This window comes from Chinchilla lanigera, unplaced genomic scaffold (assembly GCF_000276665.1).
Source record: "Chinchilla lanigera isolate Chin_1 unplaced genomic scaffold, ChiLan1.0 scaffold00060, whole genome shotgun sequence".
Lineage (NCBI taxonomy): Eukaryota > Metazoa > Chordata > Mammalia > Rodentia > Chinchillidae > Chinchilla > Chinchilla lanigera.
The window spans coordinates 422791-448543 of record NW_004955461.1 but is presented as its reverse complement, the minus strand read 5'-3'; the positions used below and the strand labels follow the sequence as shown (position 1 = coordinate 448543).

The following is a 25753-nucleotide window of genomic DNA, read 5'->3' as shown; positions in this document are numbered from 1 at the left end:
GGGGCGCTGACAGTGCTGTGCCCAGCATGTGTGACGACTCTGGGAAGACTTCCTGGAGGAGAGGCGGGTGCAGGAGCCAGGGCAGAACATAGTTTCTCACCCCACCCGCAGAAACAAACTCAAGTTTTTGAAGTGGAAAGGATAAGAAAGGCCCTGATGCCACGGGCCTGAATCAGGACAGTCCTGCTCCAGAAAACACTCTATACAAGCATTCGGCCTTAATCCCCATGACATCCTGGTGAGCAAGCTGGGCATGGCCACACCCAGGCCTCGGCTCTCACACCATCACCAGGCAGGAGACAGACCTACAGGCTTGTGGGAGAGGCTGGGTCTGGGCCTGGGTCACCGAGAGGGCAGAGCAGTCCTTGGGGTCTGGGGCAAGCACCGAGTGTCTGCTGGGCTCGGGAGCAAGAGCTACAGGTCCCACAGGGCTGTGGGAAACTTGGCCTCCGCATCCAGTCCAGGGTCAGGCTCTGAGTCCTAAGGGGTCTTGATGTGGAGCTCAAGAATTGCAAGGTCCAATTCACAGGCTCTAGGAAGGCCTCAAGAGACCTCTGGAAATATGAGTGGGATGGATTCCTGCTGTACCTCAACACAGAGGGTGACTCAATCCTGCACCCTGTGTGTCTAAAATACTGTGTCACCAAGCAGTGAGATAAGTAGCACAATTTCAAATGTCAGCCTTAAGGACCCAACGGCTGTTTGTTTTGTGTTCTGAGCTCCAAAGAGCTTTCTCCCAAGTGCTTGGATCTTCCACTGCCCAGAACTCTGACGGCACAGGCCAAGAGTGCAATTCTCCACCACTCCAGATCCATGGAATTCTGTGAGATGATGTTGTTTCCACTTTACACATAAAGCAGCTGAGGGCAAGGGGCTCAGTGACTTGTTTGGAAATGAATTTTGCTGTTAAACCACACACTTCTATTCCACACAGTTCTATGCTTTACACGCTTTGAGATATGACTGTTCGTTAAATATAGTTCCGGTTCTACAGAAAAGCAAAATGAATGACTGTGGTAAAACTGGAAATACTTATTCACATGAAAGTCAGAAAGCAGCTTTATTTGCAAGATAATAAATAGTCTTATGATTAAGGTATGTATTTTAGGGCTAGGCACAATGGCACACGCCTGTAACCCCAGCATTCTGGGAGGCCGAGGCAGGAGGATCAAGTTTCAGCCCAGCCTGGACAGCTTAATAAGAGCCTGTCTCAAAATAAAAAATAAAAAAATGGCTGGGATATGGCTCAAGGTGATGGCCCTAGATTAAATTGTCAGTACTGAAGAAAAAACATAAAGAAGGAAAGAAAAGAGAGATAGTTTTAGGAAATTAAATTATTCTGATAACTTTAGTTAGGGTGAAACTCAACAATAGCAATCAGCCTGAAGCCAGTAACGAGAGGCCTTTGTGGGACTGGAGCCAGCATAAGAAAATTCAGACAGCACCCAGTAACACAGTGTGCCCGGGATTCAGAGCTAACAAAGGGTGATCAGAACAATCTAAAAGAAAGACAATTTCTCAGCCTGGATGTGTCACAGATGGTCTTACACATGAAGAGTCTGCATGGCTCATCGCCCCCACAGGCATCATGGGAAGTGACACGGCCCCCATGAATCAGAAGCCTGGGCAGTGGCCGAGAGCGACCTGCACCCCAGCCTGCTTCCGCATGCCTCGTCCCCAGACCAGCCTGCACCTCGCTCTGGCTCCCCTGGTCCCTGATACTGTACTGCACCTCCTGTCTCCTGGGTGGGAGGTTCAGGTTGCTTGGGGTCTTTTTTCTCTAGCTGCTGCTGCTGATTAGTGCATGCTGCTCTGGGGCTGACCTTGGGCTCCATCAGGTGCTGTGGGTATCACAGTGAGTGGTATGGAGGTGGTCGCCAGTCCTGCTGGCTCTCCACTCCAGAGCCTGCCTTGCCTCTGCAGACAAAAGCGTGGGTGTGACACCTGTCTTAGTTACTTTTCTCTCATTGCTGAGGCAAAATACCTGACAGCCAAGGTTAAAGGAGGAAAGATTTACTTAGCTCACAGTTTGTAGAGGTTTCAGTCCATAATCAGCTGGCTCCAAGGGAGGGTGGGAGGGTGGCATGGCAGAGGGGCATCGCAGAGGAGACACAGTTCATGGTAGACAGAAGGTAGCAAAGCAACAAGGGTCACCCACAGCTCTTCCTATCCTGAAATTTTATCCAGGCTACGCAGTGTGCATAGCACTCACACCCTTAATCCTAGTATCCTTGATCCTAACATTGGACCATGAATCAATCTCAGCCTCACATACTCTAGATCCAGCCACCTCTAAACAAGCCCCACTGGTGACTGCATGAGGCTTTGAGGGACATCTAGACACAAGCTTGTAACAACACCTCTCCATTGACAACCTCCCAATCAGCATTGCTGGTTCAGGGTCTTCCCCTGAGGTCGATGTCGCAGAGAACTCAAATGTAGCATGACCTCAATTGAGCCTGTCACAATCCTTTTTATACACTCTCTCTTCTACCCTCTCTCACACCTGTGCTTCCAGACACCAGGTAAGAAACAGCAGTCACTTTCCACTTCCGTAGAGCAGGGAGCACAGTCCGTCAATGTGCCTCCACAGTCCCTGTTACTCCCACCATGCACTCATCCTCTGCAGCCTGCTGCAAAGGCATCCTACCTGACCTTTGCACCAAAGCCTTTGTAACCTATCCCTTACACTGCTTTTGGAGTGACTTTTTAACCTCAGGTTAGCTCATCTTATTCCCCCAAACTCTGTCACCCATGCATAGAGCAATGGTGGTAAAGATGGCGACAGTGGTGGAGGTGAGATAATGTTTAATGAGTCTCACAGTATGCCAGGTACTGTAAGTACTTTACATACACATTACTCAAACTTCAAGTGTATACCACGAGGCAACTACAACTGCTGACATCGACTTACAGATGAGGGAACTACTGAAAGAGTGACATTTAATGTCCTTGACAATGGATCCTTACACTACTTTCCTCTAATTTTTTTGTCCACAATGTTCTTTTACTCTCCCTCTAGCGGAAGCTGCAGCTGGTCCTACTGTCCAGTAAGTGGAACAAGGCCCAGTGGGTGTACCTTGTAAAAATGCTACCATCTGTAAACCTACAGGCTTCCTCCATTTAGACTGTGTTGTTATTATTAGACTATCAGAATTTGTGGAGCATCAGCCATCCAAGTTATGGAAGAAAAAAATTTTTCTAAACAACAGGAGCTACTAAAGTACTCATGTACAATTCAAAAAAGGGCAAAGGACCTTGGAAAGTCAAAGTATGTATTTATGAAGCTCCAGCTCAGTGATAAGGGAGTCTGCCACCCATCCTGGGACTGGGGGTGAGAAATAGACTTTGTAGGAGAGTACCTGCCCTTTCCAAACCTGACTCCGGGAGAATATCAAAAACTTTAAGAGGAAGAACTGTCAAAATGAACTAGGAGTTGGGCATGGTGACACAGGCCTGTAATCTCTGCACTCAGAAGGCTGAAGCAGGCGGTAACTATGAGTTTGAGGCCAGCCTAAACTATACAGTGAGACCTTGTCTCAACCCTGCACCCCTGAAATGAACTAGGATCAGCTATTTTTCAACAATTATACTGACTTTTTTTTCTTTTTTGGCTTGTCCGAGCAGGAACACAGAAAAAGCTGGTAGAAAGGGAAGGTTTGAAAATCCAGGAACAAAGAAAATTATACTGAGGGGGAAAACATGACATTTCAGCTGTAAGGTAGAACCTCAGAACAGACAAAAATGTACTAATAGCCTACATATTGCAACCGTGAGGCTGCAAGGCCATTACTTCTACAGTAAATATTGTAAATAAACTGAGCAAATGGCACCTGCTATCTCCAGTCTCAGATGCCCTATTTGCAGCCCACACCCACACTAGGATTTGGGGGCTCCAACTCCTGGGCTGGACCGGCACATTACTGAGCAATGGAGAAGCAGACCACACATCCAAGCACTGTTATCAGAGCCTGCTGAGCAACGGTCACACCTGCCATTCCACTCCTGCAAGAGCCTGTGGTGAGAGCAAGGCAGATGCGAGATGGTCAGTCAGTGCAGCCCCTTGGGCCCTGTCACTGGAAGACAGCCATCACCCTCCAGCTGTAGGGATGGGGAGAGAAGGAAGGGCTTCTCACTGATTTGTTATTCACAAATTTACTGAAACCTTTGGGGAAGTCATTTCATAATTAGATATATGACAGTTTCCACCTAATAATTAAATCTTAATCATTAAGACACTGGTTTTCAATTCCTAGAATGCTTACTTCATAATTAAAAAAAAATTACTTGGCTAACTTACCATTCTTTCCAGAAATGGTGAGTACATAAAGGAGAGAATCACTTAGTATCACAATTCCCCTATTTTCCTTGGATCATTTTTAATAGCACAAATTCATAAAAATCTTTAATGATTAAAATTCAATCTAATTCTTTTTTCCTCTGTTTTCAAGGCTAATGTGCCACGAGCTTCTTCCTAAACAGACTGCGAGTCCTTCCCTCCTGTGTTGTTTTTCTGGACAGCAGCTTCCAGGGCTGCAGCACAGAGTGCGCAAAGCTCCGGAGACACTGAGAGGTTCTGCCCCTCACACGCACACTCTGCCCGACCAGTGCCCGCTTCCTCTCCCACCAACTCACCAGGCCTTTTTCTTCCGCTTGTGCTTGGACTCAATCATGCGAACAATGGCTTCCTCTTCGTAGGTGTGGCCACACACTTTATTTTTCACTGGCTTCTTCATTTCCAACTGTCATCAAGGAAAGAGTAGACTTTCAGGAGTGATAAGGACCAAGTTCCAGTAGCTGTTTTTTCCTACTCTCAGGGTATGTTGTAACTTCCCATTCTCCTGGCTTTAGATGATTAGTAGGCTTTGGGTAAGGAAATGCAGGGAGACAGTGGCACCAATGTCACTTGGCCTGGGGTCATGGCTTTATTCCCAGAGCCTTAAGGGTGTGACTAAATTCTTTCCAGTCCCACACTTCTCACATGTTCTTCTCAACTCCAACCAGCCCCCTCCAAATGTGAAATCACCTCAGAAAATAAACAAGAAGCTTTCACCTCTGTGAAGTGAGCTGCGTTTTCTTGCAGGGGAGGAGGAGCAAACCATACCTGTGTAATGGGGCAGATGAAGTTGGTCTGACTCTGAGTCACAATCATATCTTCATCAACTCCTTCAGTGCCGTCAGCCTCTCTCTCTGCCTGTAGACCATCTAGAGGAAGAAAGGGAGGCATGAGGCTCCTGGGTCTAGCAGCAAGCCAAGGATGGGAAGGAAGGGCAGGCAGGAAGCCAACACTACTCAAGGTCTGTTTCCGGTCAGCCTGTGCTAGGTACCTGAATGCATGTTAATAACTCATCTGCTTATAAAAGGAATGGTGGGGAGGGGAAGGGGAAGTAAAAATGATCAAGATACGATACAAAAATACAGCCATTCCCCCAGATAAATGTAATTATTACATACTGTAAACATATGCTAATAAAAAATCAGAAAACAGAATTTAACAGGGCACCTCATTCTGCCCATTTGTGATAAGAAAACTGAGGTTCAGAGCAATAAATAAAAAGGTTTTTCAAAGTTCAGAGAATTAGCTGGGTGTGGTGGCCATGCCTGTGATTCCAGCACTCAGGAGGCTGAGGCAGAAGAATAGACATGAGCTCGAGGTCAGTCTGGACTACATAATGAGTTCAAGGCCACTACATAGTGAGAACCAACCAACCAACCAACCAAAGTTCAGAGATTTAATCTGTAAGGGTATGCTGCCTGGTAACCAAGAGCATACCTGGGAGTCAGAGGATCTGGTACCTGTTCCCATGCAGCTGAGAGACCCTGGGCTAGTAAGTCATGCTGTTTTAAAGCCCCTACTTAATGGTTTTGGTGCAAAATGAAAGGGGTGAAGAATGTGGCTTCTGGCTCAGGGAAACAATCAATAAATGGTATGCATTTCTCAATAGAGCAGCAGTTGTCAAATTTCTGGGTTGGAGCTTTGACCCTTTTGTACTTTTAGATTTTATTTTTATTTTTGCCTTTTTGAGACAGGGTCTTGCTATGCAGTTCAGGCTGGCCTTGTGCGCACTTTGTAACCCAGGCTGGTCTCGAACTTGCAATGATCCTCCTGCCTCAGTCTCCTGAGTGCTGGGATTACAGGTGTGCGCCACCATGCCTGGCCGAGATTTTATTATGGACCCAAAAAACTTTTTTAAAAATGTGGGTTATATTAATCAGCATTTACCACATTAGACATTAAGACTGAAAAATGGAAGACTATTTGTCAGTTTCTTACAGGTTTATTTTTTCTGATTTATGCTACTAAGTTCACAGAAATGAAGAGTGGTAAATTTATTTTTTTAGCTTTAATTTTTTATTGCTACACATTTGCCATATATATTTATTACATTCATCGCAGGGAACTTGTACCTGTGCACAATAATAACATATCTTAACCCTTCTCTTCCATCCTTCTTTCCTCCCTTCAACCCTTTCCCTCCTCCCCATTTACATAAGTGTCCTTAAGGGTTTATTTTAATTCACAAGTAACAGTGGTAATACCACTGCATGTTAACATAAATAATAAAGTACAGAGCAATCATTTAACAAATGAGAAGTGTGGCATTGTTTTCCACTTTGTAAGTATCTTTAATGTCTAGCTTAACCAGAGTTGGACTTTGCTGTCCCTGAATGAATGTATTCAATCTGTCACAATATCACATCATGAAGCTCTTGGAGAAATTCCCTCATGAAAAGAACAAGTGAAGACAGGCAAATGATGTCCCACTGTTATGCTGCTCTGAAAGCAATTCTAGCCTGATGGACACCCTGAAGGACTCTTGGGAACCCAAGAGGTCCCTGGCCCATACTTTGAGGACCACTGAGCAATGTGTGGAAGGGCTGGGTCTAAACAGCACCATCTGCTTCTGAATCTCCCTTCCCTTTTTCCCTTTTGTCGTACACTTCCCTCACTAAGGAAAAAATACACAGCAGATAGTCTGAATGGTATCATGTGACTGACTATGTCACAGAAAAGCCTCTCTGCCTGAGGTTCAGCATCTCTATTCTAAAAATATGAAATCCAAATCTACAGGTTCTTGACTACCGACATGACACGACTGGTGGAAAGTTCCACAGAAGCGACATGCACAACATTACTTAAAACACTGTATAAAATTACCTTCAGGTATGTGTATGAGGTGATCTTGTTTACACTTAGGTCCTATCTCTAAGATATCTCACTATGTATATGCAAATACTCTAGATTAAAAAAAGAAATCCTCAAAGTATTTCTGGTTCCAAGCCTTTTGGATAAGGCTTGGTTGAGGATACATACTCAATCCGTCCTTGTCATTTGGTGATGTTGCCTTCCTTCCTTTTTCCTCTCCCTTTCTCTTCCCTATTCTTTTTCTCTCTTTCCTTCTTTCTTTCATTTGGCAGATTAATACAGACACAATGTTGCTTTCCTTTTAACCCCTGGAAGGGAAATCCTTGTCTCTGGTTCAGATGATTCTGCAAACCTCTCAGCCTCACAGAACTGACTGCCCCCACTCTACCTAGGTCCAGTGAATGTCCGAAAAGGTGCTACTGGGGGCAGGAGAAGAGCCACCGACTTCCCGCTCAAAGCTCTCCCTGTGAATCGATGGCTAGGAGCTGGACATTCTGTTTCCAATCCCTCTGCCTTGTGTAGGGCCTTCCCCTTCTTTTAGTTCACTAGTGGTACTACTTGTGTGCCAGCTTCTGTCCCTCAAACCAGTTCTTGTTCCTAGAAGAAAGTAAGAAGGAAGACCACAGAACATAGGGGTTCCCAGGCAGAGCATGCTTAACCACTGGGTGAGAAATGCTCCAATGCCTGAGGCCTTTCACCTTTTCAGGAATCTATGAGAATATATGAGATCTGGGAAACTATTCACAAATTTGAGTATCCCTAATCCAAAAATCCAAAATCTGAAATGTTTGAATACTAACATGATTACCTGTAAGCTTTAGATTTTGGAACATCTGGGATCTTGGATTTCTGGGTTAGGGATGTTCAACTAGTAAAGTCTACACAAATATTCCAAAATCTGAAATCTGAACCACTTCTAGGTCCAAGCATTTTGGGTAAGACAGTCTCAATATGTACTGGCTTCAAAATGGGAAAACTAAAATTAAAATGATTAAATATTAAAGGTATATAAAATCTAATGTTTCATTACTTTCATTAATTCTTGTTTTGGTAATCAAGAAGCAATATGTGGGCTGGGTTTCTTTTTTCTTTTCTTTTTTCTTTTTTTTGTCGTTTTGAGATACAGTCTCACTACGGAGTTCAGAATGGTCTTGAACTCACTTTGTAGCCCAGGCTGGTCTTGAACTCACAGTGATCCTCTTGCCTCAGCCTCCCCAGTGCTGAGATTACAGGCCTGTGCCACCACGCCCAGCTGGGTTTCTTTTTAAAGAAATTTTTACTGAAAATTCCCAGGTATGCTAAGGTAATTATTGATAAAATAGAGAGCTATAATTTAGATCATCTGCTGGTAGACAATCTATTTCCAAAGTAAAACTATCAAAATATTAAAAAAAATCAAATCTGTCAGCAGTAAATTTATACTGAGGCTGGTTATAGTGGCACACGCCTGTATTCCCAGCACTTGGGAGGCTAAGGCACGAGGATTGCTGCAAGTTAGAGGCCAGCATGGGCTACAAAGTGAGTTCAAGGCCAGCCTGAACTACACAGTGAAACCATATCTCTAAAAGACAGAAAAAAACATTACATTGAATGTGGGCTGTTGCCACTTTTGCTTGTTGGCTATGATGTGGGGGGTGCAGTCTCTGGAAATACTACTGATTCCTATGAAGGGTTTTCAGGTTGTCCTGGAGCTGTGTTTGGTATTCAAAGTGTAAGAGTTAGACTCCTAAACAGGTCTTTTATTAAATCAGTGGTTTGGAAAAGTTGAGCAGGTGAGGGAAGGGCCAAGGAGCAGACTGCGAGCCACTCCGTTTCTTGGGTTCACTTCTCAAAGTTTCCTCCTTGGGCTGCTACCTCCTATTTCTGAGTGTGTATCTGAAAGCTGAAACAAATGGAGCTCTTTGTCAGTTTCTTACAGGGTTTATTCTGAACTGATGGCAGATTTCTGACTATAAATGTTACACCATGGAATTCACCAGAAAATCTGTTAGATGTATAATAAGAGTTCAGCTGATGTGAAAGACTGTGGGTTTGTTGGTTATTTTCTATATTTAAATTTCAAATGGTTAGAGGAAGCAAGAAAGCACAGCTCAAATGCAGTACCTACCGCTAGGGCAGGCTGAGTGGGGAACTCTGACACTGTAGGTGACTAACCAGCACCAGAGATCACGAAGGAGAAGGTAACAAAAGTGAGACACAGGAAGCATGCCAGCAGTGAGTAATAGCCCACAGACCGAGAGTCTAAAAAGAGAAAGATATTGAATAGCTACACTTCTCTAGAGGCAGGACATTTCCTCATCCTCAATCTATATTTATAGAAAGTGATATTAAACTGGGATTCTACCCTGTGCTAACAAAAGGTCACATCTGGCAATAAATATCACAGTGATTTAGTTCACTCGAAGACAAAACTTTGTCATTAGCCTGGCAATAGGAAGGTGGGAGAGAAAAATAACGATAATCCTCTACAAGCACAGGAGTTTTAAAACTGAAGTTACCTACCTGCAGTCTCTTGTTTGAGAAAGCTGAGATCCAAAGAAACTGTAGGTTTTTTCCAAAGCCATGGGAGGCATTTAATAAATACATGTGCTGCTCTGTGTTCCTGGACTAGTTTGTTTGAACCCTAAACTTGGTATATTGGTTCTGAGAGCTTCCCGCTTCATCCCAATTGTTATTCATTAGTATAAGTAACACTTCGCATCTACTAAAGGTCATACACGCTACTGTGCTAACCACTACACAGCATTTCATTTAATCCTCACGAAATACCCATGGAGAATGATCATGCTGTTACTCCTACTGTCAAGAAAGAAAGAAGACAAGACTTTAAGCCCCATGATACTTTGAGGGTAAATGTAGAAAATAGGCTTATAATAAAGAAACAATTAGATTAAGTCAGTTTAATCTTTACTAAAGAGATCAAATTTTTTTTTTCTGGTTATAAATGAGCAAAGCAGCCATATTATTTTCTGCAATCAGTGCTCCATATCCTTTAGTTCTGCATCAGTGGATTCAATCAATCACAGACTGAAAATACTTTTGAAAATGCTGTGTCTATATTAAACACCCACAGACTTTTTTCTTGTCATTATCCCCTAAATAATGCGACTATTTACATGGCCACTACACTGCATTAGGTATTGTAAGCAATGTAGAGGTGAGTTAAAGCAAGCGAGGAAGTGTGTGGGTGACATGCAAATGTTATGCCATTTTAGATGAGGGACTTGAGCACTGCAGAGTCTGGTCTCTGCACAGCACTGTGCCAACCGCTCCAGGATGGCTGTGTATATACATACAGAGCATGCTGTTAGAAGAGGGTGGCTGCCAACATCTGACCAACGGGCAGGTCTCAGAGCCACACCTCAGAGGGCTCAAGCACCATGCCGAGGAGGGTTGCCTACACAGACACTAATGTTCATAGCACACCGTGAGGGTTAAGGTAGGAGTTACAAAACTTGAATGGGATTTTTCTTGCTGTCATAAAATGAACAGCAAAAGGAAGCAGAAACCATGGAAATGTTTGAAACAGAAGTTCCAGGTCAACAATCTGTCCTGTGATGCACAGGGGTGTGGTCAGGGCAGGGAGGGCATCTACTGGACTTCAGGACAGGGGTTCATGCTCTCACTTCTGACTATCCCTGATGAGCCACCCAGTTCTGCCTGTGGTCTTTGCCACCTCAGGCACCACCCACTTGGTGCTCAAAGGTGAAACCTTTGGATTGTCCTTGACTCTTCCTTTCCTTCATTCTTCAGATCCCACCCACTGGCAAGTTCTGCTGACGCCGGTTGTACCCCATGCTCCCAGCCCCGCCCTTCTCTTGTTCTCTGCTACACACTACATGGAAAACACTGTTGCCGTGTGCCTGTATCACTGCCTCCATGGGCCACAGCTACACAGTGCATGTGACTAGCCTGGCTGTCCTCAACACACTCCAGCCTTGTCTGTGTTTCTGGAACATGCCAAGCTCCTTCTTATCTTTGGGCCTTTACACCAATGGCCCCTGAATGCTCAACTTCCTGCCTTCTGCTTGTCCTACTCTGTGCCATTTAAAGATATCAGTTTAAATGTCATCTCTTTAGAGAGACCTTCTCTGATATCCCAAGCTAAAGAAGTAGCCCAGACTCTCCCTATAACCTGCTGTGGCTCTGCATAGCACATGTTAGTAAAGTGCTACTTTCTCTTCTGTTTTCCTTCTCTCTTTCTGCTCCCTTGTCTTTTCCAGGAAAGCGTGGCCTTTGGGGTCTTGCTCCCTGATATTTCCTGGTCTAAAACAGTCCTTGACAGATAGTAGTAGATATTCAATAAACACTTTGTGAGTACAGTGCTTCATCCAACAAGGCAGGAGTGGGCCTTCTTCACAAGATTGTACTGAGCACATTTAACAAATGTGGTAACACAGACACATATACACACCCTCACACAATGATTTTATAGGCTGCAGTACAACAGGGAAAACTTCACTGCAGCTCGGGGGCACAACCTTGGACCCTGAATTACATGTCGAAGGTAGGAAGTAAATATAAGTTTTACAATAACAGGAGACCGTGTGGTAATTACAAAGGAGAATCCAGACATGGTCTTGCGGTCAGAAAATACATTTGGTCCTGGCCACACACAGCCTTAGCATTAGTCACTTGTCTGTCTTCAGATCTGGCTACCAGTTAGATGGTTTCATGCCAGCTGGGAATAAAAGCTGACTGCTATGTACTTTTTCAGTTAAGCTTGAATATTTTTCTAAAAGCACTTTTCTTTAGAAAGTAATAGCACATGAAAAAAATACTACAGAAATATTTGTTGATTTCTTGAAAGGTTTACTAGACTGCCTGGGTTATTTTACTCATATTATTCTGGCAAAATTGGAAAGGCTGAGCTGGGGCATTGAACGTTTTGGGGTCACCTGAATGTGCAAAAACACATCAATTCCAAGTTTCAAGTTCTATTGTTCTAACAAATGTCTCAGCTCACTCTGGCCTGTTTCTTTCACCCAGCACTGTACAGTGAGGGTTACCATTGCCCCTACCTGTGCACTCAGACCCCACTCAGCTCCAAGACAAAGAAGAGATGGCAGCAGGCTCACTTCCTTTGGCTGGAATGAAGAGGTGTGTGTATGTGTTGCACTGAGGGCCACTCTCTGTGTCCAGGTCTGTATCTGAGCTTCTTCCTTAGAGTGGTGGCCTGTTGTGAATGCCAGCTGCTTGGCTGGGCCAACCTGCTATTCCCTGTCTATAGGGAACCAAATCTGAGCTCCCAGGTCCCCGCTGTGTGGGAACAACTGTTGAAGAATTAAGATGCAGATCATGTTCAAATAAGATCTACACAATTAAAGGTCTCCCAGATGTTAAAATTCTCACAGCACGGCAAAATCCAACAGAAGTTTCAACAAATATATTCAGGGCAGTGGGCTGGGTATGTACACACCCTGGCCATGTATAAGGCTCTGGGTTCCACCCAGGCACCACTAGGGCTCCACAAACAGAAGATACTGTGGAAAGGTGATCCCAAGAGAGACCAGAGTCCACCTCTCCACTGAGCTGATACCTGACGTAGGGTGATCAGGAATACCCTTCTACTGAAATTTTCTGATACAATTTTGCTGCCTCATTAAATATGAGTTCCATTCATCATCACTTCACGTCAACATTCTGATTAATGCCCTTCCCTTTCTTAGCTATTATTTATCCTCATCTCAGGTTCTAGGTCCTTGGGGAAGCTATCTCTATCCAGTCCACCCCAACCTACACCAGGCTAATCTTTTGAAATCCCACAGCACCTACTGCCTATACTGTACTCTTAAAGGGATTTCTTTTCAGATATACTGATGATTCTTGTGGATAAGCATGGTGTGTTCATTACTGACTGTCTGCTCTGTGCTAAGCACAATACCAAACACCAGGTATGGATACAAACAGGACTAATATTAAACCTGGGAGGAAACACACACAAATACTCAACGTCGTGTGCAAGGAGAGACATATATGTGTTCTCTACAAAGTACAAAAGTATCTCTGGAGGTGAGGAATCAAGGTGCCCCTCCTTGCAAAGATGATGACAAAGCCAGGCTTTCCAAGGAGACGTGGTAAGAAGCAGGAAGCCTGTTCGTAGAATGAAGGCTACAGTACTTAATAACATGGGACCTCGTGTACCTCTGTAATCCCACCATTCAGGAGGCTGAGGCAGGAGTCTAAGTAAGTCTGAGCCAGCCTGGGCAACTTGGCATGACTCTCTTAAAAAAAAGGAAGGAAGGAAAGAAGGAAGGTAGGAAAGAGAAATGACAGGAAGAAAGGAAGGCAGGCAGGCAGGGAGGAAGGAAGGAAACAGGATCTGGAAACAGCCTACTTCGATTTGGCTGGTGTGCCATTTTATTAGCTAGGTGTTCTTGGGCAAGTTATTTCACCTTTATTTGCCTCAATCTTCTGAACTATAAAATGGAGCTAAGGATGGTACAGTGCTACAAAGGAGCAAACGAACTAACATATGAAAAGTTCTTAAATGTTGCCTGGCATATAGCAAGTGATCTAAATGTTATTATGATTATTAATATTGTTACTTCAATTCCTAATGACTGGCAAGCTCTGGGTACCTGTAATATATATGTTCAGTTAAACAAAAGTGGCGTGCTACAGAATTACCTAAGAGAAACCATAGATGGGCTGACCTGGGGTTCTAAATGGGATGAGCTCTTCCAAGCCCTGGCAACAGGGAAGCCCAAATTGGCTTAGGCATTGCTAGCTGACAGCACTATCAAACATCTTCAATTTGCCGTCTGCTTTCCCTTCCCGGCTCTTTTGACATACGCCTCTGAAGAGCTTAAATGTACAGTGAATGAAGAGTTCCAAAGTGTTTCCTCCCAAAGAGCTGACATGTTAACTAGTTCCTTTGCCTGTTATCACAAACTTATTAATTTATGTACTGTAACTTCAGATGTGTCCTTTGTCTTCAGCCGATTGCCTCCACTTATTAAATACAGCCAAAATATGAGTTTTAAAACAACCAAAACCCCATGCACTCGACTGGTGGGGGAAATAACCAATCAGTTGTGATCTGGCCATACATTATCGATTTCAAGTCAGTAAGGACTGAAAATAGCCCCAAACTCAGCACTAACACTTAATCTCTCCTTAAAAGAGAAAGGCTGACTACCTCTAGGTCACCAAGCAAAGGCAGGAATATATTATGTATGTATGTTCGATTATTTGAGACAGAGTCTTGCTCCATAGCCCAGGCTGGCCTTGAACTCACAGAAATCCTCTTGCCTCAGCCTCCCAAGTGCTGGAATTATAGGCATGCGTCATGATGCCTGGCCTCTGTATGTATGTTTTTTGATATAGGGTCTTGCTGTGTCAGGTTGGCCTTGAATTTTCTGTGTACCCCAGGCTTACTTTGAAGTGGCAATCCTCCTGCCTCTGTATCCCCAGTGCTGAGATCATAGCATGTACTACCATGCCCAGATCAAAACAGGAAATCTAAAACACATGTTCTACTACTTGGTTCTGGACAATAAACTAGAAAAACCATCTAACAGGAAGAGTCTGATTAGCTTCACTGAGAAGGTCTACAACTCTCAATTATTTAAATTTATAATAAAGTCAGAAGCAAGCGAAGACTGGAAAACAAGAAACCCCCTCAGGGTTCATCTTCCTATCCTTTCTTGTTTTAGAGGATTATAATTTACCACCTATCCAGGTACGAAGGATGAAATATGTAGGTTGCTTCTTTTCCCTGTTCATCTTCTACCTTTGAGATCTCCTGGTTTCTGTCTCTTCATTCATATGGTTGCTGTCCTAACTCAAGTCCTCAGCATTTCCTGTTTAGATTGCTGCAAAAGTTTTCAGTCCATTTCCCTCATGTATTCTCTCTATTCCAGCTAGTCAGTCATCTTTCTAAAGCCACGGCCTCTGACATGACAAGAATACTCTTCATCAAGGTAGCTCAGGGTCCCTCGTTAGGACATACTACTGCACATTCTCAGTTTTCTGCTGGACAAATTCTAAGATTTTGGAGAGTAGTTATTTAGCTTGAACTTTTTGAATCTAGTATTCTTCATGACTAAATAGGATTGACTGAAGACTGATGAGCTTACTCATTCCATCTGTCAAACTGAAACAAATGATGAAATAAAGTTCAGAGATCATAATATTTTAAAAGGGAACTTTAAGACTTCTAATTGCTCAACCTTAAAATTGCAACGTTTCAATTTTGGGTAAGACAAGAACTATGGCACTTTTTAAATCCCTGATCTTTTCTAAATGTATTACTCTACCTATAGTTATGGTATTTTAAGCTTCTCTGAACCCCCACTGCCATTTAATTTATGTAATCTCTGCGTCTCTTCCAATTTCAGAGCTCTAGACAATCAATAATGAAACACCTGAATATAATGTGAGGTGCCTCACACAATAAGCTAGCTCTAATACCATAATGTTACATTGTAATCTCCAAAAGGATAAAAGGTAAAGAGCCACTGAGTGGGTCTACTTTGAGAACAGTGCAGTGAGGAAGTTGTCTGTTACTAGTAGTGGCAGAGTCAGGTAACTTTGCTAGCATCCATTGCTGTCCTCAGACTGTCATGACCTGCACATGTACCCTCCAGACCCCACATGTAATCAAGCATTTACTCTATAGGCATTACTGAACATGGTGATTACAAAATGCCATGTATTATTAGTACTAAGTATGCTCATTTCTCCTTTGTATATGTATCTGCATAAAGGGCACTGAGGTTGATTTTTTAATCCATCTAAAATTTTATGATGATACAATGTACTCATGTTTAAAAACAAGAAAGCCAGGAGAACAATTTCAAAGTATACTAAATATGGAAGAAATTTAAAAAGGCTGAGGGTCCAAATCTAGTGAAGCTTAACAACCCTGTCAACACAATGCCAGTGAAGCCACCCAAACTGTGGCTCAGCTCCTCAGCCTGGCCACACGGTCAGAGCCAATCAGGGCAGGGCTCTCCCAATTATGGAACTCATAGACTCTGGTCTGTGCTGACATCTGTTTCCAGTTTTCAGGGTTCTGTCTGAAGTTAGCCTACGAAAAAAAAGCCCCTCAGAAAGAAATATCCTGTTGATTGGAAGGAGGAAATAAAATGGAAGTGAGAAAAAGAAGGAAAGGGGGCAGACAGGAAGGAAGGGAGGAACGAAAGATGGGAAGGAAGGAAAGAAGGAGCTGACAGATGAGGGAAACCTGCAGAGACCAAGCGGAGGCCCCACTGGTAAAACACCCTGGAACAAAGTCGCTGTTGCCACCCAGCCCCACTCTCTACCCTCTTAAAACCTTCCCCACAAGCAAAGCAAAGCACGTGACTTCAAAATCAGGATCAGCTTAGGACATAGCTCTTGTGAATGTGTACAACAGATCTGAGTCATTTGTTCATTTTGTAAACATGAAGAAATCACATTTTTAAAACTTCCTCCTTCATGACATTCTCAGAGCTTTACAATATGCTTAGTGTGGAACATTTACTCTTTTCCTTGCCCACACCCAAAGATGTCAAGGGGGACAGACTCACTGGAAGTTCACACATTCTGGGCAGGTGACAGTTATGGGTGGGGGGACAGGGAGACACAAACCAACAGATGGGGGCTGGATGCCCATGGGCCTAGGCTGTGCCATACAGAGCACAGGGCACTGAGAAGCAGCCCAGGTGAGCCTTCGGCTAAGGTCTCTGCCTTCCTCTGGGAAAGCTTCTTCCTCAGGGGATCCCAGAGGGCCCCCACCACCCACCTTGGGGCACTTAATTTTCCTTGATTTTGTCTCTTTATGCAGTTGTTTCCCCCTATTAATCAGCACGCTTCTCAAGGGCAGGCAGGGAAGTTTTTCATCACGTCTACTCCCTGCCCATATAGCACAAGGCAGGGGCTCAATGTTAGCACATGAATACCAATCTCAGGGAGACCTTGGTGGCTTTGAGTCTTTGGCGAACAAAGGGCCCTACATTTCATGCAGGCATGGACTTCAGGTGGGTGGGCTGTATCCAGGCCTAGGGACTACTGCGCTTTCCCTAAACTAAGGAGTAGGTATTAAACTCCTATAGGCTGTCACTCTTTCTTTTCTTCTACCTCACTAGGATACTGTGAAGAGAGAATAGAATGCTTTATGTCCATTCAAGGAAGAAATCTAAGAAATGGTTAAAAACAGCAGAAAAACAGTGTCAGGAGGACTCAGGAAATAACTCCTTTTGAAAAGGCCAAGCAGGTGCAGGCTGATCTTGCTTTTCTTTTTCAGAGCATATGGAGGTTCAAGTCCTAACCCTGAAGTGCACCCAACAGGACTGGATCCTCAGACCTAGAAGACAGTGTTACTGCAAGTGGAGACAAAACAAAGCATGCATATAATATGTACGTATAAGTATGGTGCGCCCACACACACACACACACACACATACACACACACACACACAGACATAAAAGCAGGAAAATCTCTACAGAAGAAAAATACCCTATTCAGATAACTACCTGTGTGTGTGTGTGTGTGTGTGTGTGTGTGTGTGTGTGTGTGTGTGTGTGTGTTACTAGGAATTGGCCCAGGGTCTTCTCAATGAGCTATATCCCAGCCCTTTTTTATTTTGAGACAGGGTCTTACTAAGTTGCTGAAGCTGGTCTCAAACTTAGAATCTTGTCTCAGTCTCCCAGAGTGCTGGGATCACAGGTGTGTGCCACTATGCCTGGCTCAAATAACCTTCTAAACAAAGAATAAGAATGGTGACAGTGTATTGGCCAAGGTCATGGGTCTGATCTGGATCTCAAGGTGTGCAGTGAGCTGGCAGCAAGCAATGAACACGCCACCCTAACCCAAACTCTGAAAACGTGGCAGAGGAACAAGGCTGCATTATAGCTTTCCAGTCCCTCTAACTACAGTGCTCTTCTATAAACACATTCATCACACACAGGAGAAAGTTAGGGAGAGCTGCATGTTTGAGGCCACTGTGGAAGCCTTTCTCTGACTGTGAGAATCTCAACAACAAAAGCTTTGGGAGGGACAAGTAAGCACTGACTTCAGGATCAGGAAGGGGATACTAAAAATCAATGAAGGGTGGACATAAAGGAGGCAGCGAAGTTATGTAATCAGCACCTAATTACAGGCTCGTAATTAGGAGCAACAGAATGGAATTAAGAAAAGGAAAATATAAATTGTCAGGAATAACTCTGGGAAGAAAAGATGAATTTCTCACACTCTACACACAGACTGAAGGCCATTTGTCTGCATAAAACTGGCTCAAAATGAGCTAGCAATTATTTAAAGAGAATTTATTTTTGTTAACAAAAGTAGACTAGGTTATTTCACGACACATAGAGGCCTCTTGTGTCTAATTTTATCATTCTGTTCTTATTCTAAATTAAATAGTAAAAAAACCTAATGATTAAAAAAGCCTATGACTATTTGATTCCAAAAATAGGACTTGACTTCTAAGGAGATCAAAATGGCAAAGAAAGTACAAATAAAAAGAATGAAATACGGTCAAAAACACTTCCATTTACAACAGATTTACAGATTAGGAAGCAATACCAAAAGCAGGATTTCTCTAAAATTTCAGCATTAATAGTTATTTTTCAGAATACGAAGATAGCAATTAAAATTGATTACCCATTGTCAGTAGAGAGCACTAGTTTTCAAATTTTTACCCAGTTTCATGATGAGTCCAGTAGTATTCTTGCAGTGTTTGGGTAGATGACACTTGTAGCCTGAAATATGGTCAGGCTTAATGTTGCATTAAAAGACATATTTCCTAGGGTCAGGAGTAAAATTTACAGAAAAATAATGTTCTCTTCCTCACTTAGGAGCACAGGATAGGGTCCCTGCAACTTTCATCTAGTGACCATCTGCTGACACTTACTATTTCCTAGGCACAGGGGAGGGACTGAGACAGACAAGGAAACTGGGACAGCAGTACAGTGTGGTGAGTGCCAGAAGAGGGGGCCGTGTGGGTCTCTTATAGTGACTGCAGGAGGGACAGGAGAGGAGCCCTGAAGAAAAAGGAGGTAAGATCAGTACAGGCAAAATTGTAAGAGACATTCTCAGCAGAGGGGTTTCACAGCAGACACTCCAATGATATGCACCATGTCCTACTGCATTACAATAACCAAGCAATGAAAGCTCCTAAAAGGCAGGTTTTCTGATATTGGTATTATTATTATTTAAACATACCCAAAAGTATAAGATCCTTAGAAGGCTGCCTGCCTCTATCCCCAGTGAACTGTGTGCCTGTCATGCTTGGCAGGTCCTGTGTACACTAAGATAATACCTGGTGCTGGGACAGGAAGTACACAACATGTGGCATCAGTTCTGTGAGCTTCCATGGGGACAGAAGGGAAAGGTCAGCACAAGGAGCTGAAGGAGGCCAGGAGGACAGGGTGGAGGGACTGGGAGGTTAGGGAGAAAGGTGCAGGGTGGACGATACAAGGTAGATTCCTCAGGGAGAGACATAGCTGGGAGGAGGAATTTTGTGCTCTTTGACCTATATGTGAATTGGAAATCTAAGCTATAATTAGGTTTTTGGAGAATGCTTTAAAAACCCTTGCTCTGAATTCAGATCCTAAGATTTTTGAAACAACATGATGGTCTGAGTCAGTCCTTTTCAAAATTATTTTCCATAAATCTTCACTTTTGACATACACACTATATTTATTGCTCCTGTGATAGATTTCATTTAAAATCCCACCACCTGACAACAGGTACTGTACTTTGAAAGGGGAGAGAGCCTGCAGGCAGATTCACAAGTAAAGCAGAGTTAACAGCACTCAGGATTTTATAATGCAGGTTTTCATTTTGGATAGTGTTAGCTATGTAATTTCTAAATTGATTTTTCTCTTCTGTATTCTTCTAAGGTTCTGATAAAATGTTTGCTGTCATTGTTAATAAGATTCAGAAGTGGACCACCAGCGGTATTTTACTCTGCTTGGGAATTTTGATGCAATAGATATTTGCAAGTTGCTATCAGAACAAAGATTCATTATTCCTAGAAAAGAATGTGAAGAAAACCCAAGCCCAAGGGACTTTGGGAAATCTTTCAGGGGTGACTTCTGTGTTCTACTGATCTAATCATATGAGAAATATTTTCAAAAGATTTTCTATAAAAGGCAGCCTCCCCCCATAACCTTTAGGGTAGAAAACACAGTGCCTTTGAGCCAACTGTTTGCCAAGGAGAAGAAAACAAAGTTTTAGTGGGAAGAGCGGCAGAATGACAAGGATTCCCAGGGCTGCCACTGATGGGTTCTGTGACCTGAGAGGTCATGCTGTGTGTAAGTCTCTTGACCTTGTTCTTTCTCCAACCTGAAAATCAAGAAATGAGACCAGGGAGGAGGGTGACTCTATGGTCTCAAAATCTATTCCAGTTTTAAACCCTTTATTCTATTTTGGAGTCAAACAGACAAATGTTTCTGTGACTATTTGGTTAGTCAACTCCAGGGACACCTTGCACTGATCTCAAGGCCAGCCTGTAGCCTTCAAGAGGCAACCTATTTGGAAGCTGACCTTGCACAATCCCTAATTTATGGTACAGAAATAAATGGCCATTAGCAACCTGACACATAAAATTTGGATTTCAAGTGATGAAAACATGTTTCACTATGACCAATATTAAGTAAATTGAGCAATAGGAGCAGTTACCCAAGTACAGCAGGTAGGTGCAGTGTGGTTATTACTAACATTTTGAAAACTGTATTCAGGAAACCTTATAATCACACCATTATTTACAAGAGTCAATGGACTACAAAAAAGAATTATGTTCAGACCTGTCACAGACGTGGAGGGGGAGTAGGACTGCAAGTCAGCAACAAGAACAGAAATTAAGTCAGTGGCTGGAAAGTGTTTTCCCAGCGAGAGGAAACAGACTTCTTACTGTGCCATGAACGCTCACCTAACTTTAAAGCCAGACATTTGCCCCTTCTCCTCACACCTCAAGATTACAAAAACCTCGTGTAAGCTAACTCTATTTTCCTAAATTATAATTATTTTTTCAAAGGTTTCTACCAAATTAGTTGCAATTCGTACAAGCCCGTAATTTCACCAGCAGTGAGTAGTCGATGTCACTGCAAAAGGCAAGAAGACCAGATGTGGGGATGTCATGGGGGCTATTACTAAACACGGATGGCCAAATCACAGTGCTGGCCGGAGAAGAGCATTTCCACAGTTCCCAGATGACTAATACTTAATCTTCTATGCACTGGGCAGTAAAATGCCACACACGGCAAGTGAAACTGGGAAGCCAACCATGTGGATTTCCTTGTGGCCAACTTCTCCTGTTTCAGCTCAGCAGCAGTTTCACTCTCTATGGCTACCAGGATCCTCATCAGTTTTCCAAATCCACTCTGATGCTCACGATCCTTCTCCATACATACCCAATCTGCTCCCTCTTCTCCAACTTCAGGCTGAGGCAGTGTGGCAGTGTGAGCCAGGGGTTCAGAGTCAGCTGGGTGAGTTCAGACTCTCTAGCAGCCTGACCTAAGGGGAGTGACCAACTCTCAGAGCTCAGTGTCACCATCTGTAAAACAGGACCACACTGAACTGGCAGCACTCTGTAAGGTTTGAGTATCCAAGTTTCTAATTTAATTGATGTTGAATGTGTCCAGCACACAGCATAATGCCCAATAGGCCTTCTCTCCCTTTTCTTGGATGTGTTTGCTTTTGTCTTCTGCTTCACCTCTATCTTTGTTATCATCTTCAAAACCTCATCCACTCCTTTAGGGAGTGGGGTTCCACCAGGCTTAACTTTCTCGATTCTTCTCCCTTCACTGCAATGTGCCGTGTGGTGACATGTGGCCTCCCATAGTTTGTACTTTTCCTGGTTCTAATCTATTCATGTCCCTGGTATAGTGTGCTAGTACAGTGCCACATGCACACAGGGCCATCAGAGATATCTCCTGACCATCTGCCTCACGCAAGCCTTGCTATCTTCTGTCCAGACAGCACAACAACCTACTTGTCCACTTTGTTTGTTTGTTTTTTTCCGGTACCAGGAATCGAACTCATGACCTCATGCTTGCCAAGCAGGCGCTGTGCCACTGAGCTAAATCCCCAGCCCCTTACTTGTCCACTTTGAACTTTCCCCTTTTATTGAGCAATGCCTAGTTTTTCCTGGGAGGCACTCTAAGACTAGACAGCTCTTATTATAAATGACACATACTTCTCTCTCTGTTGGGAGCCGCCTTCTTCTCTGCCTCACTGGCTCACTGTCCGCATGTCAGTAATCTGCTGAAAAAGTAACCTCTGGTCATTTTCCACTTGTCTTCTCTTAAGCGCAATTCAGACTGCTGAAGAGCTCATGGTATTTATTTTACCTTCTGAGGAACAGTCCCCCACAACCCACCATTCTGTTCCATCTTTGACACAAATATACAATGTAAAACGTAAAAAATCACATACACAGATACAGTAAGTCCCCGACTGTACTATACTACTGTACACTATCACACTGCACAGTAAGCACATAGCAGCACAGTTGTGACGGTGTCCAGTGAACGCATGAGCTATTCCAGGACTTGTCTGCATTTGCGAGTATTCGTAATGTGAGGTCCATTCATATCCGTGAAAGTTCGCAACTTAATGTTCATAAGTTGGGGACTTACTGTATTCTTAGGCCTCACAGAAGGAGCTAACATGGGTGTAAATACTACCTCCATCAAGACCTCTGATTCTGAGCAGGTTACCCAGGTTCTCTGAGAGGGTGCTGTCACCTGCAATGGGGAAACAACTGCCCAGATGGAAACACTCATGGTTAGGGCTGTTTTGAGAAAACAGACAAATTATAGCACATAAAACGCCACACAGGGGCCTGGCACATAATAGCTGTTCAGAAATGGTGCTGACGATTTTAACCCTCCAGAGTGGCTTCCTAGCACCTGGTGACTCCATTGCGTGCCTCAGTTCTGGTACTGTCAGTAATTTGGAGCTTGGGCCCCTCCTCAGTCTTATCATGACTTTCAGCTGTGGAACAGAACTGCTTATCTACTCTCACCTAACACTTCTTTCCAGGTTGCTTCATGGACTTCATGACCTTTTTTGGGCTAAGCCTTCTAAAACAAGGCTCTGTGAGAAAACAAGTTCTGCACCAGGATGGGGACGTGGGAAGAACTCTGTCTGGGGGTTGGGCCATACAACCTGCTCCCAGCTGCTAAGGTAATTCATTTCTCTAAGCCAGGTGGACAGAATGATGTCCCCAACCTCCTTCCAGGTTGAAAGATCAGGTTCTCTGACACCATCATATATGGCTCCCCCACTGAGGCTGTCCTGCAGGTCTGGGCTTCCTCCCTGCACAGTCCCCAAGGGCAGAGCCCATTGTCCGGATAAGTCACTTAGCATGGCCTGGAGCACACACTGCAGATAGGACTATCACCTGCACTTAAGAGGACAGTGATCAAAGCACCTCTAGTGAGGCACAGACAGCTGCTGCCAGATGACTCAGACCTCCCTGCAAGTGGCTTAATTTAGCTTGTTTTAGGTCGGCCTGAGTAAAGGACAAGTGAACAGAATCCCTTTAACTAGTGTGAACTCATACTGCTGCTTTCAGGCCAGGAGGTGTTATCTCTACAGTGCAGATGAGAAAGCAGGCACAGACAGCTCAGCTGCTCCTTCCCATCCATAGGTACCCAGGGGCCCAGCAGTGTGGAAAGCTGTGTGCTGACCCTGGCATGAGCAGAGCTTCATTCAGGCCTCTGCTGCAAGCCAGTCCTGGGCTGCCTTTCTCGTGCCTCATTTTTCTGATCTGTGAGACAGCCTTAGCCATGGTTCTGACCCTGGCAGGGTATCAGAGAAAGGGTATATTTGAAATAAATTTCGACCCTCAGGTCTGCCTCTGGGGACTCTTGATTCTGCAGGTATGGACTTGGGCTCAGGACATTTTATTTTCGCATGTGCCCCATTCAAGTGCAAGTACTTCTGGCAGCAGCCCGTGTCCATGATGTCAGATCAGCTCAGTGTTCCACTCAGACAATTCTGTCTCTTTCTTCCAAGTCCCTAAACTGAGCAGATCACACTGCCTCCAATCCCGGGACCAAATTGGACAGTCTCCAAGGACACTGCACAGTAGTAGCTCACCACATTCACAAGAACTCAGAGGATTTTGAAATCAGAGATTGGCTTATAAGACTAAATAGCTTTAATGGCACCCGGCTATAACCCCTGCACTGGGGGTTGGGGTAGAGTGGGAGCCAAGGCAGGAGGATCACAGCAAGTTCGAAGCTAGTCTGTCTGAGTTGCGTGGTGAATTTGGGGCTAGCCTGAACTACATAGCAAGACTATCTCCAAAACAAAAGAACAAACCAAAAAACCACACACACACACAAAGACTAGATAGCTTCTCACTGGGTCCACTGAAGAGGTAACCTTGTTTTGAGAGAAACTCAAGTTCAAGTGCAAGCAAGACTCCTCCCTGAACAAGTGTCTTGTAGTCAAAATGGAATGCTGAAGGACAGGGAAAAGGGACAGGCCTGCTACAGCATCATATAGAGTGTTCTTTTCAAGACTATGCATAAAGTTGCTTGCTGAAAGCTTAAACACTCAGTGCAAGTCTTATCCAGGGAAAAGCTAGGCCAAGAACCTGTTTTGTAATATGAGCATTATTATTTATTGAAGGCTTACTGTAAGCCAGACACTCTGCTAAGCAGATTAAATACACTGCCCCATTTCATGGACACAAACCTCAAGCAAGTACAGTTACTCACGTTTTCTTGGGAACTGAAGTTCAGAGTTAGTCAGACCCACATATACTTGGTTCTATACACCATGAGTTATTATTAACATGGCCTTGATAGTCAGTGTTTTTAAAGTCAAAAGTTCTAGGACACCTGACAAAGGAAGGCTTAGAAAACCTGCCAGTTTTTGAGCATCTAGGAACTAGAGACCAAAGCACAACTTTTACAGAACTCTCAAGTTTGTTTCACTTAGGAGAATTTGGCCAGATGGAAGAGGAGCATAAATAAAATGTAGACCTCAGCTCCCATACTTGGTGTTGACTTGCTCCCATATGTGTCCTTGAAATGCCAGCTTTCATCTCTGGCTATGGTTCCCTATCAGCAGAGTGAGGATGATAGCAGCTACTTACACTGCAGAGATGTTGTGAGAGTTGGACAGATTAAGTCCACAAAGCAGCGCTGGTCCTCTTAGAGAAAAGCATCAAATAAGCAAAGGATGGGCCTATTTGCCCTTGCATAGCCTGCGGTGGCTTGGAGCTTATAAGAAGCTCTGTAGAGACCAGGCTCCCTCCTCAGCTCGCTACACTCTCCAAATGTCACCCATGAATAAACTTGGGATTGTGAGAAGTGGACCATGTGCACAACTCATCACTTTGCTATTGATCGGAACTTGAAATGCAGTAAGCTTGTTTTAAATGCTTTGCCAGGGGACTTGGGTTCTGAAACAAGTAACTTGTAGGAATATGATCTGATGTTAAAGGTAGTGCCTCAACTTCCGTTTACAAATTCTGTGGTATTAATAGGAAAGTATATACAAAGACTATTAAAAATACAGAAAGCAGTTTGAAACTTCAAGGGTAAGAATGTCTGTAGCTTTCACCTCCCCCATGCTAACATTTGAGGCCATTTAGTCCCATTACACAGCCCTTCATATTTACACAGTGCTTTACCACCTTTTTATTATCTACCGCG

The 25753-nt window shown here is 43.8% G+C and overlaps 1 protein-coding gene across 2 annotated transcripts in view; it reads right to left on the bottom strand.

The window, feature by feature from the left end:
* The window catches only part of Nsmce2 (NSE2/MMS21 homolog, SMC5-SMC6 complex SUMO ligase), a 252361-nt gene that overhangs the window by 3173 nt on the left and 223435 nt on the right, over positions 1-25753 (bottom strand). For both annotated transcript variants that reach the window (XM_013521309.1, XM_005397986.2), the window contains 2 exons: positions 5105-5205; positions 4636-4742 (listed from right to left, as the gene is read on the bottom strand). In XM_013521309.1, coding sequence (XP_013376763.1) covers positions 4636-4742; positions 5105-5205 — 208 coding nt within the window. The remainder of the gene's footprint in view (positions 1-4635; positions 4743-5104; positions 5206-25753) is intronic.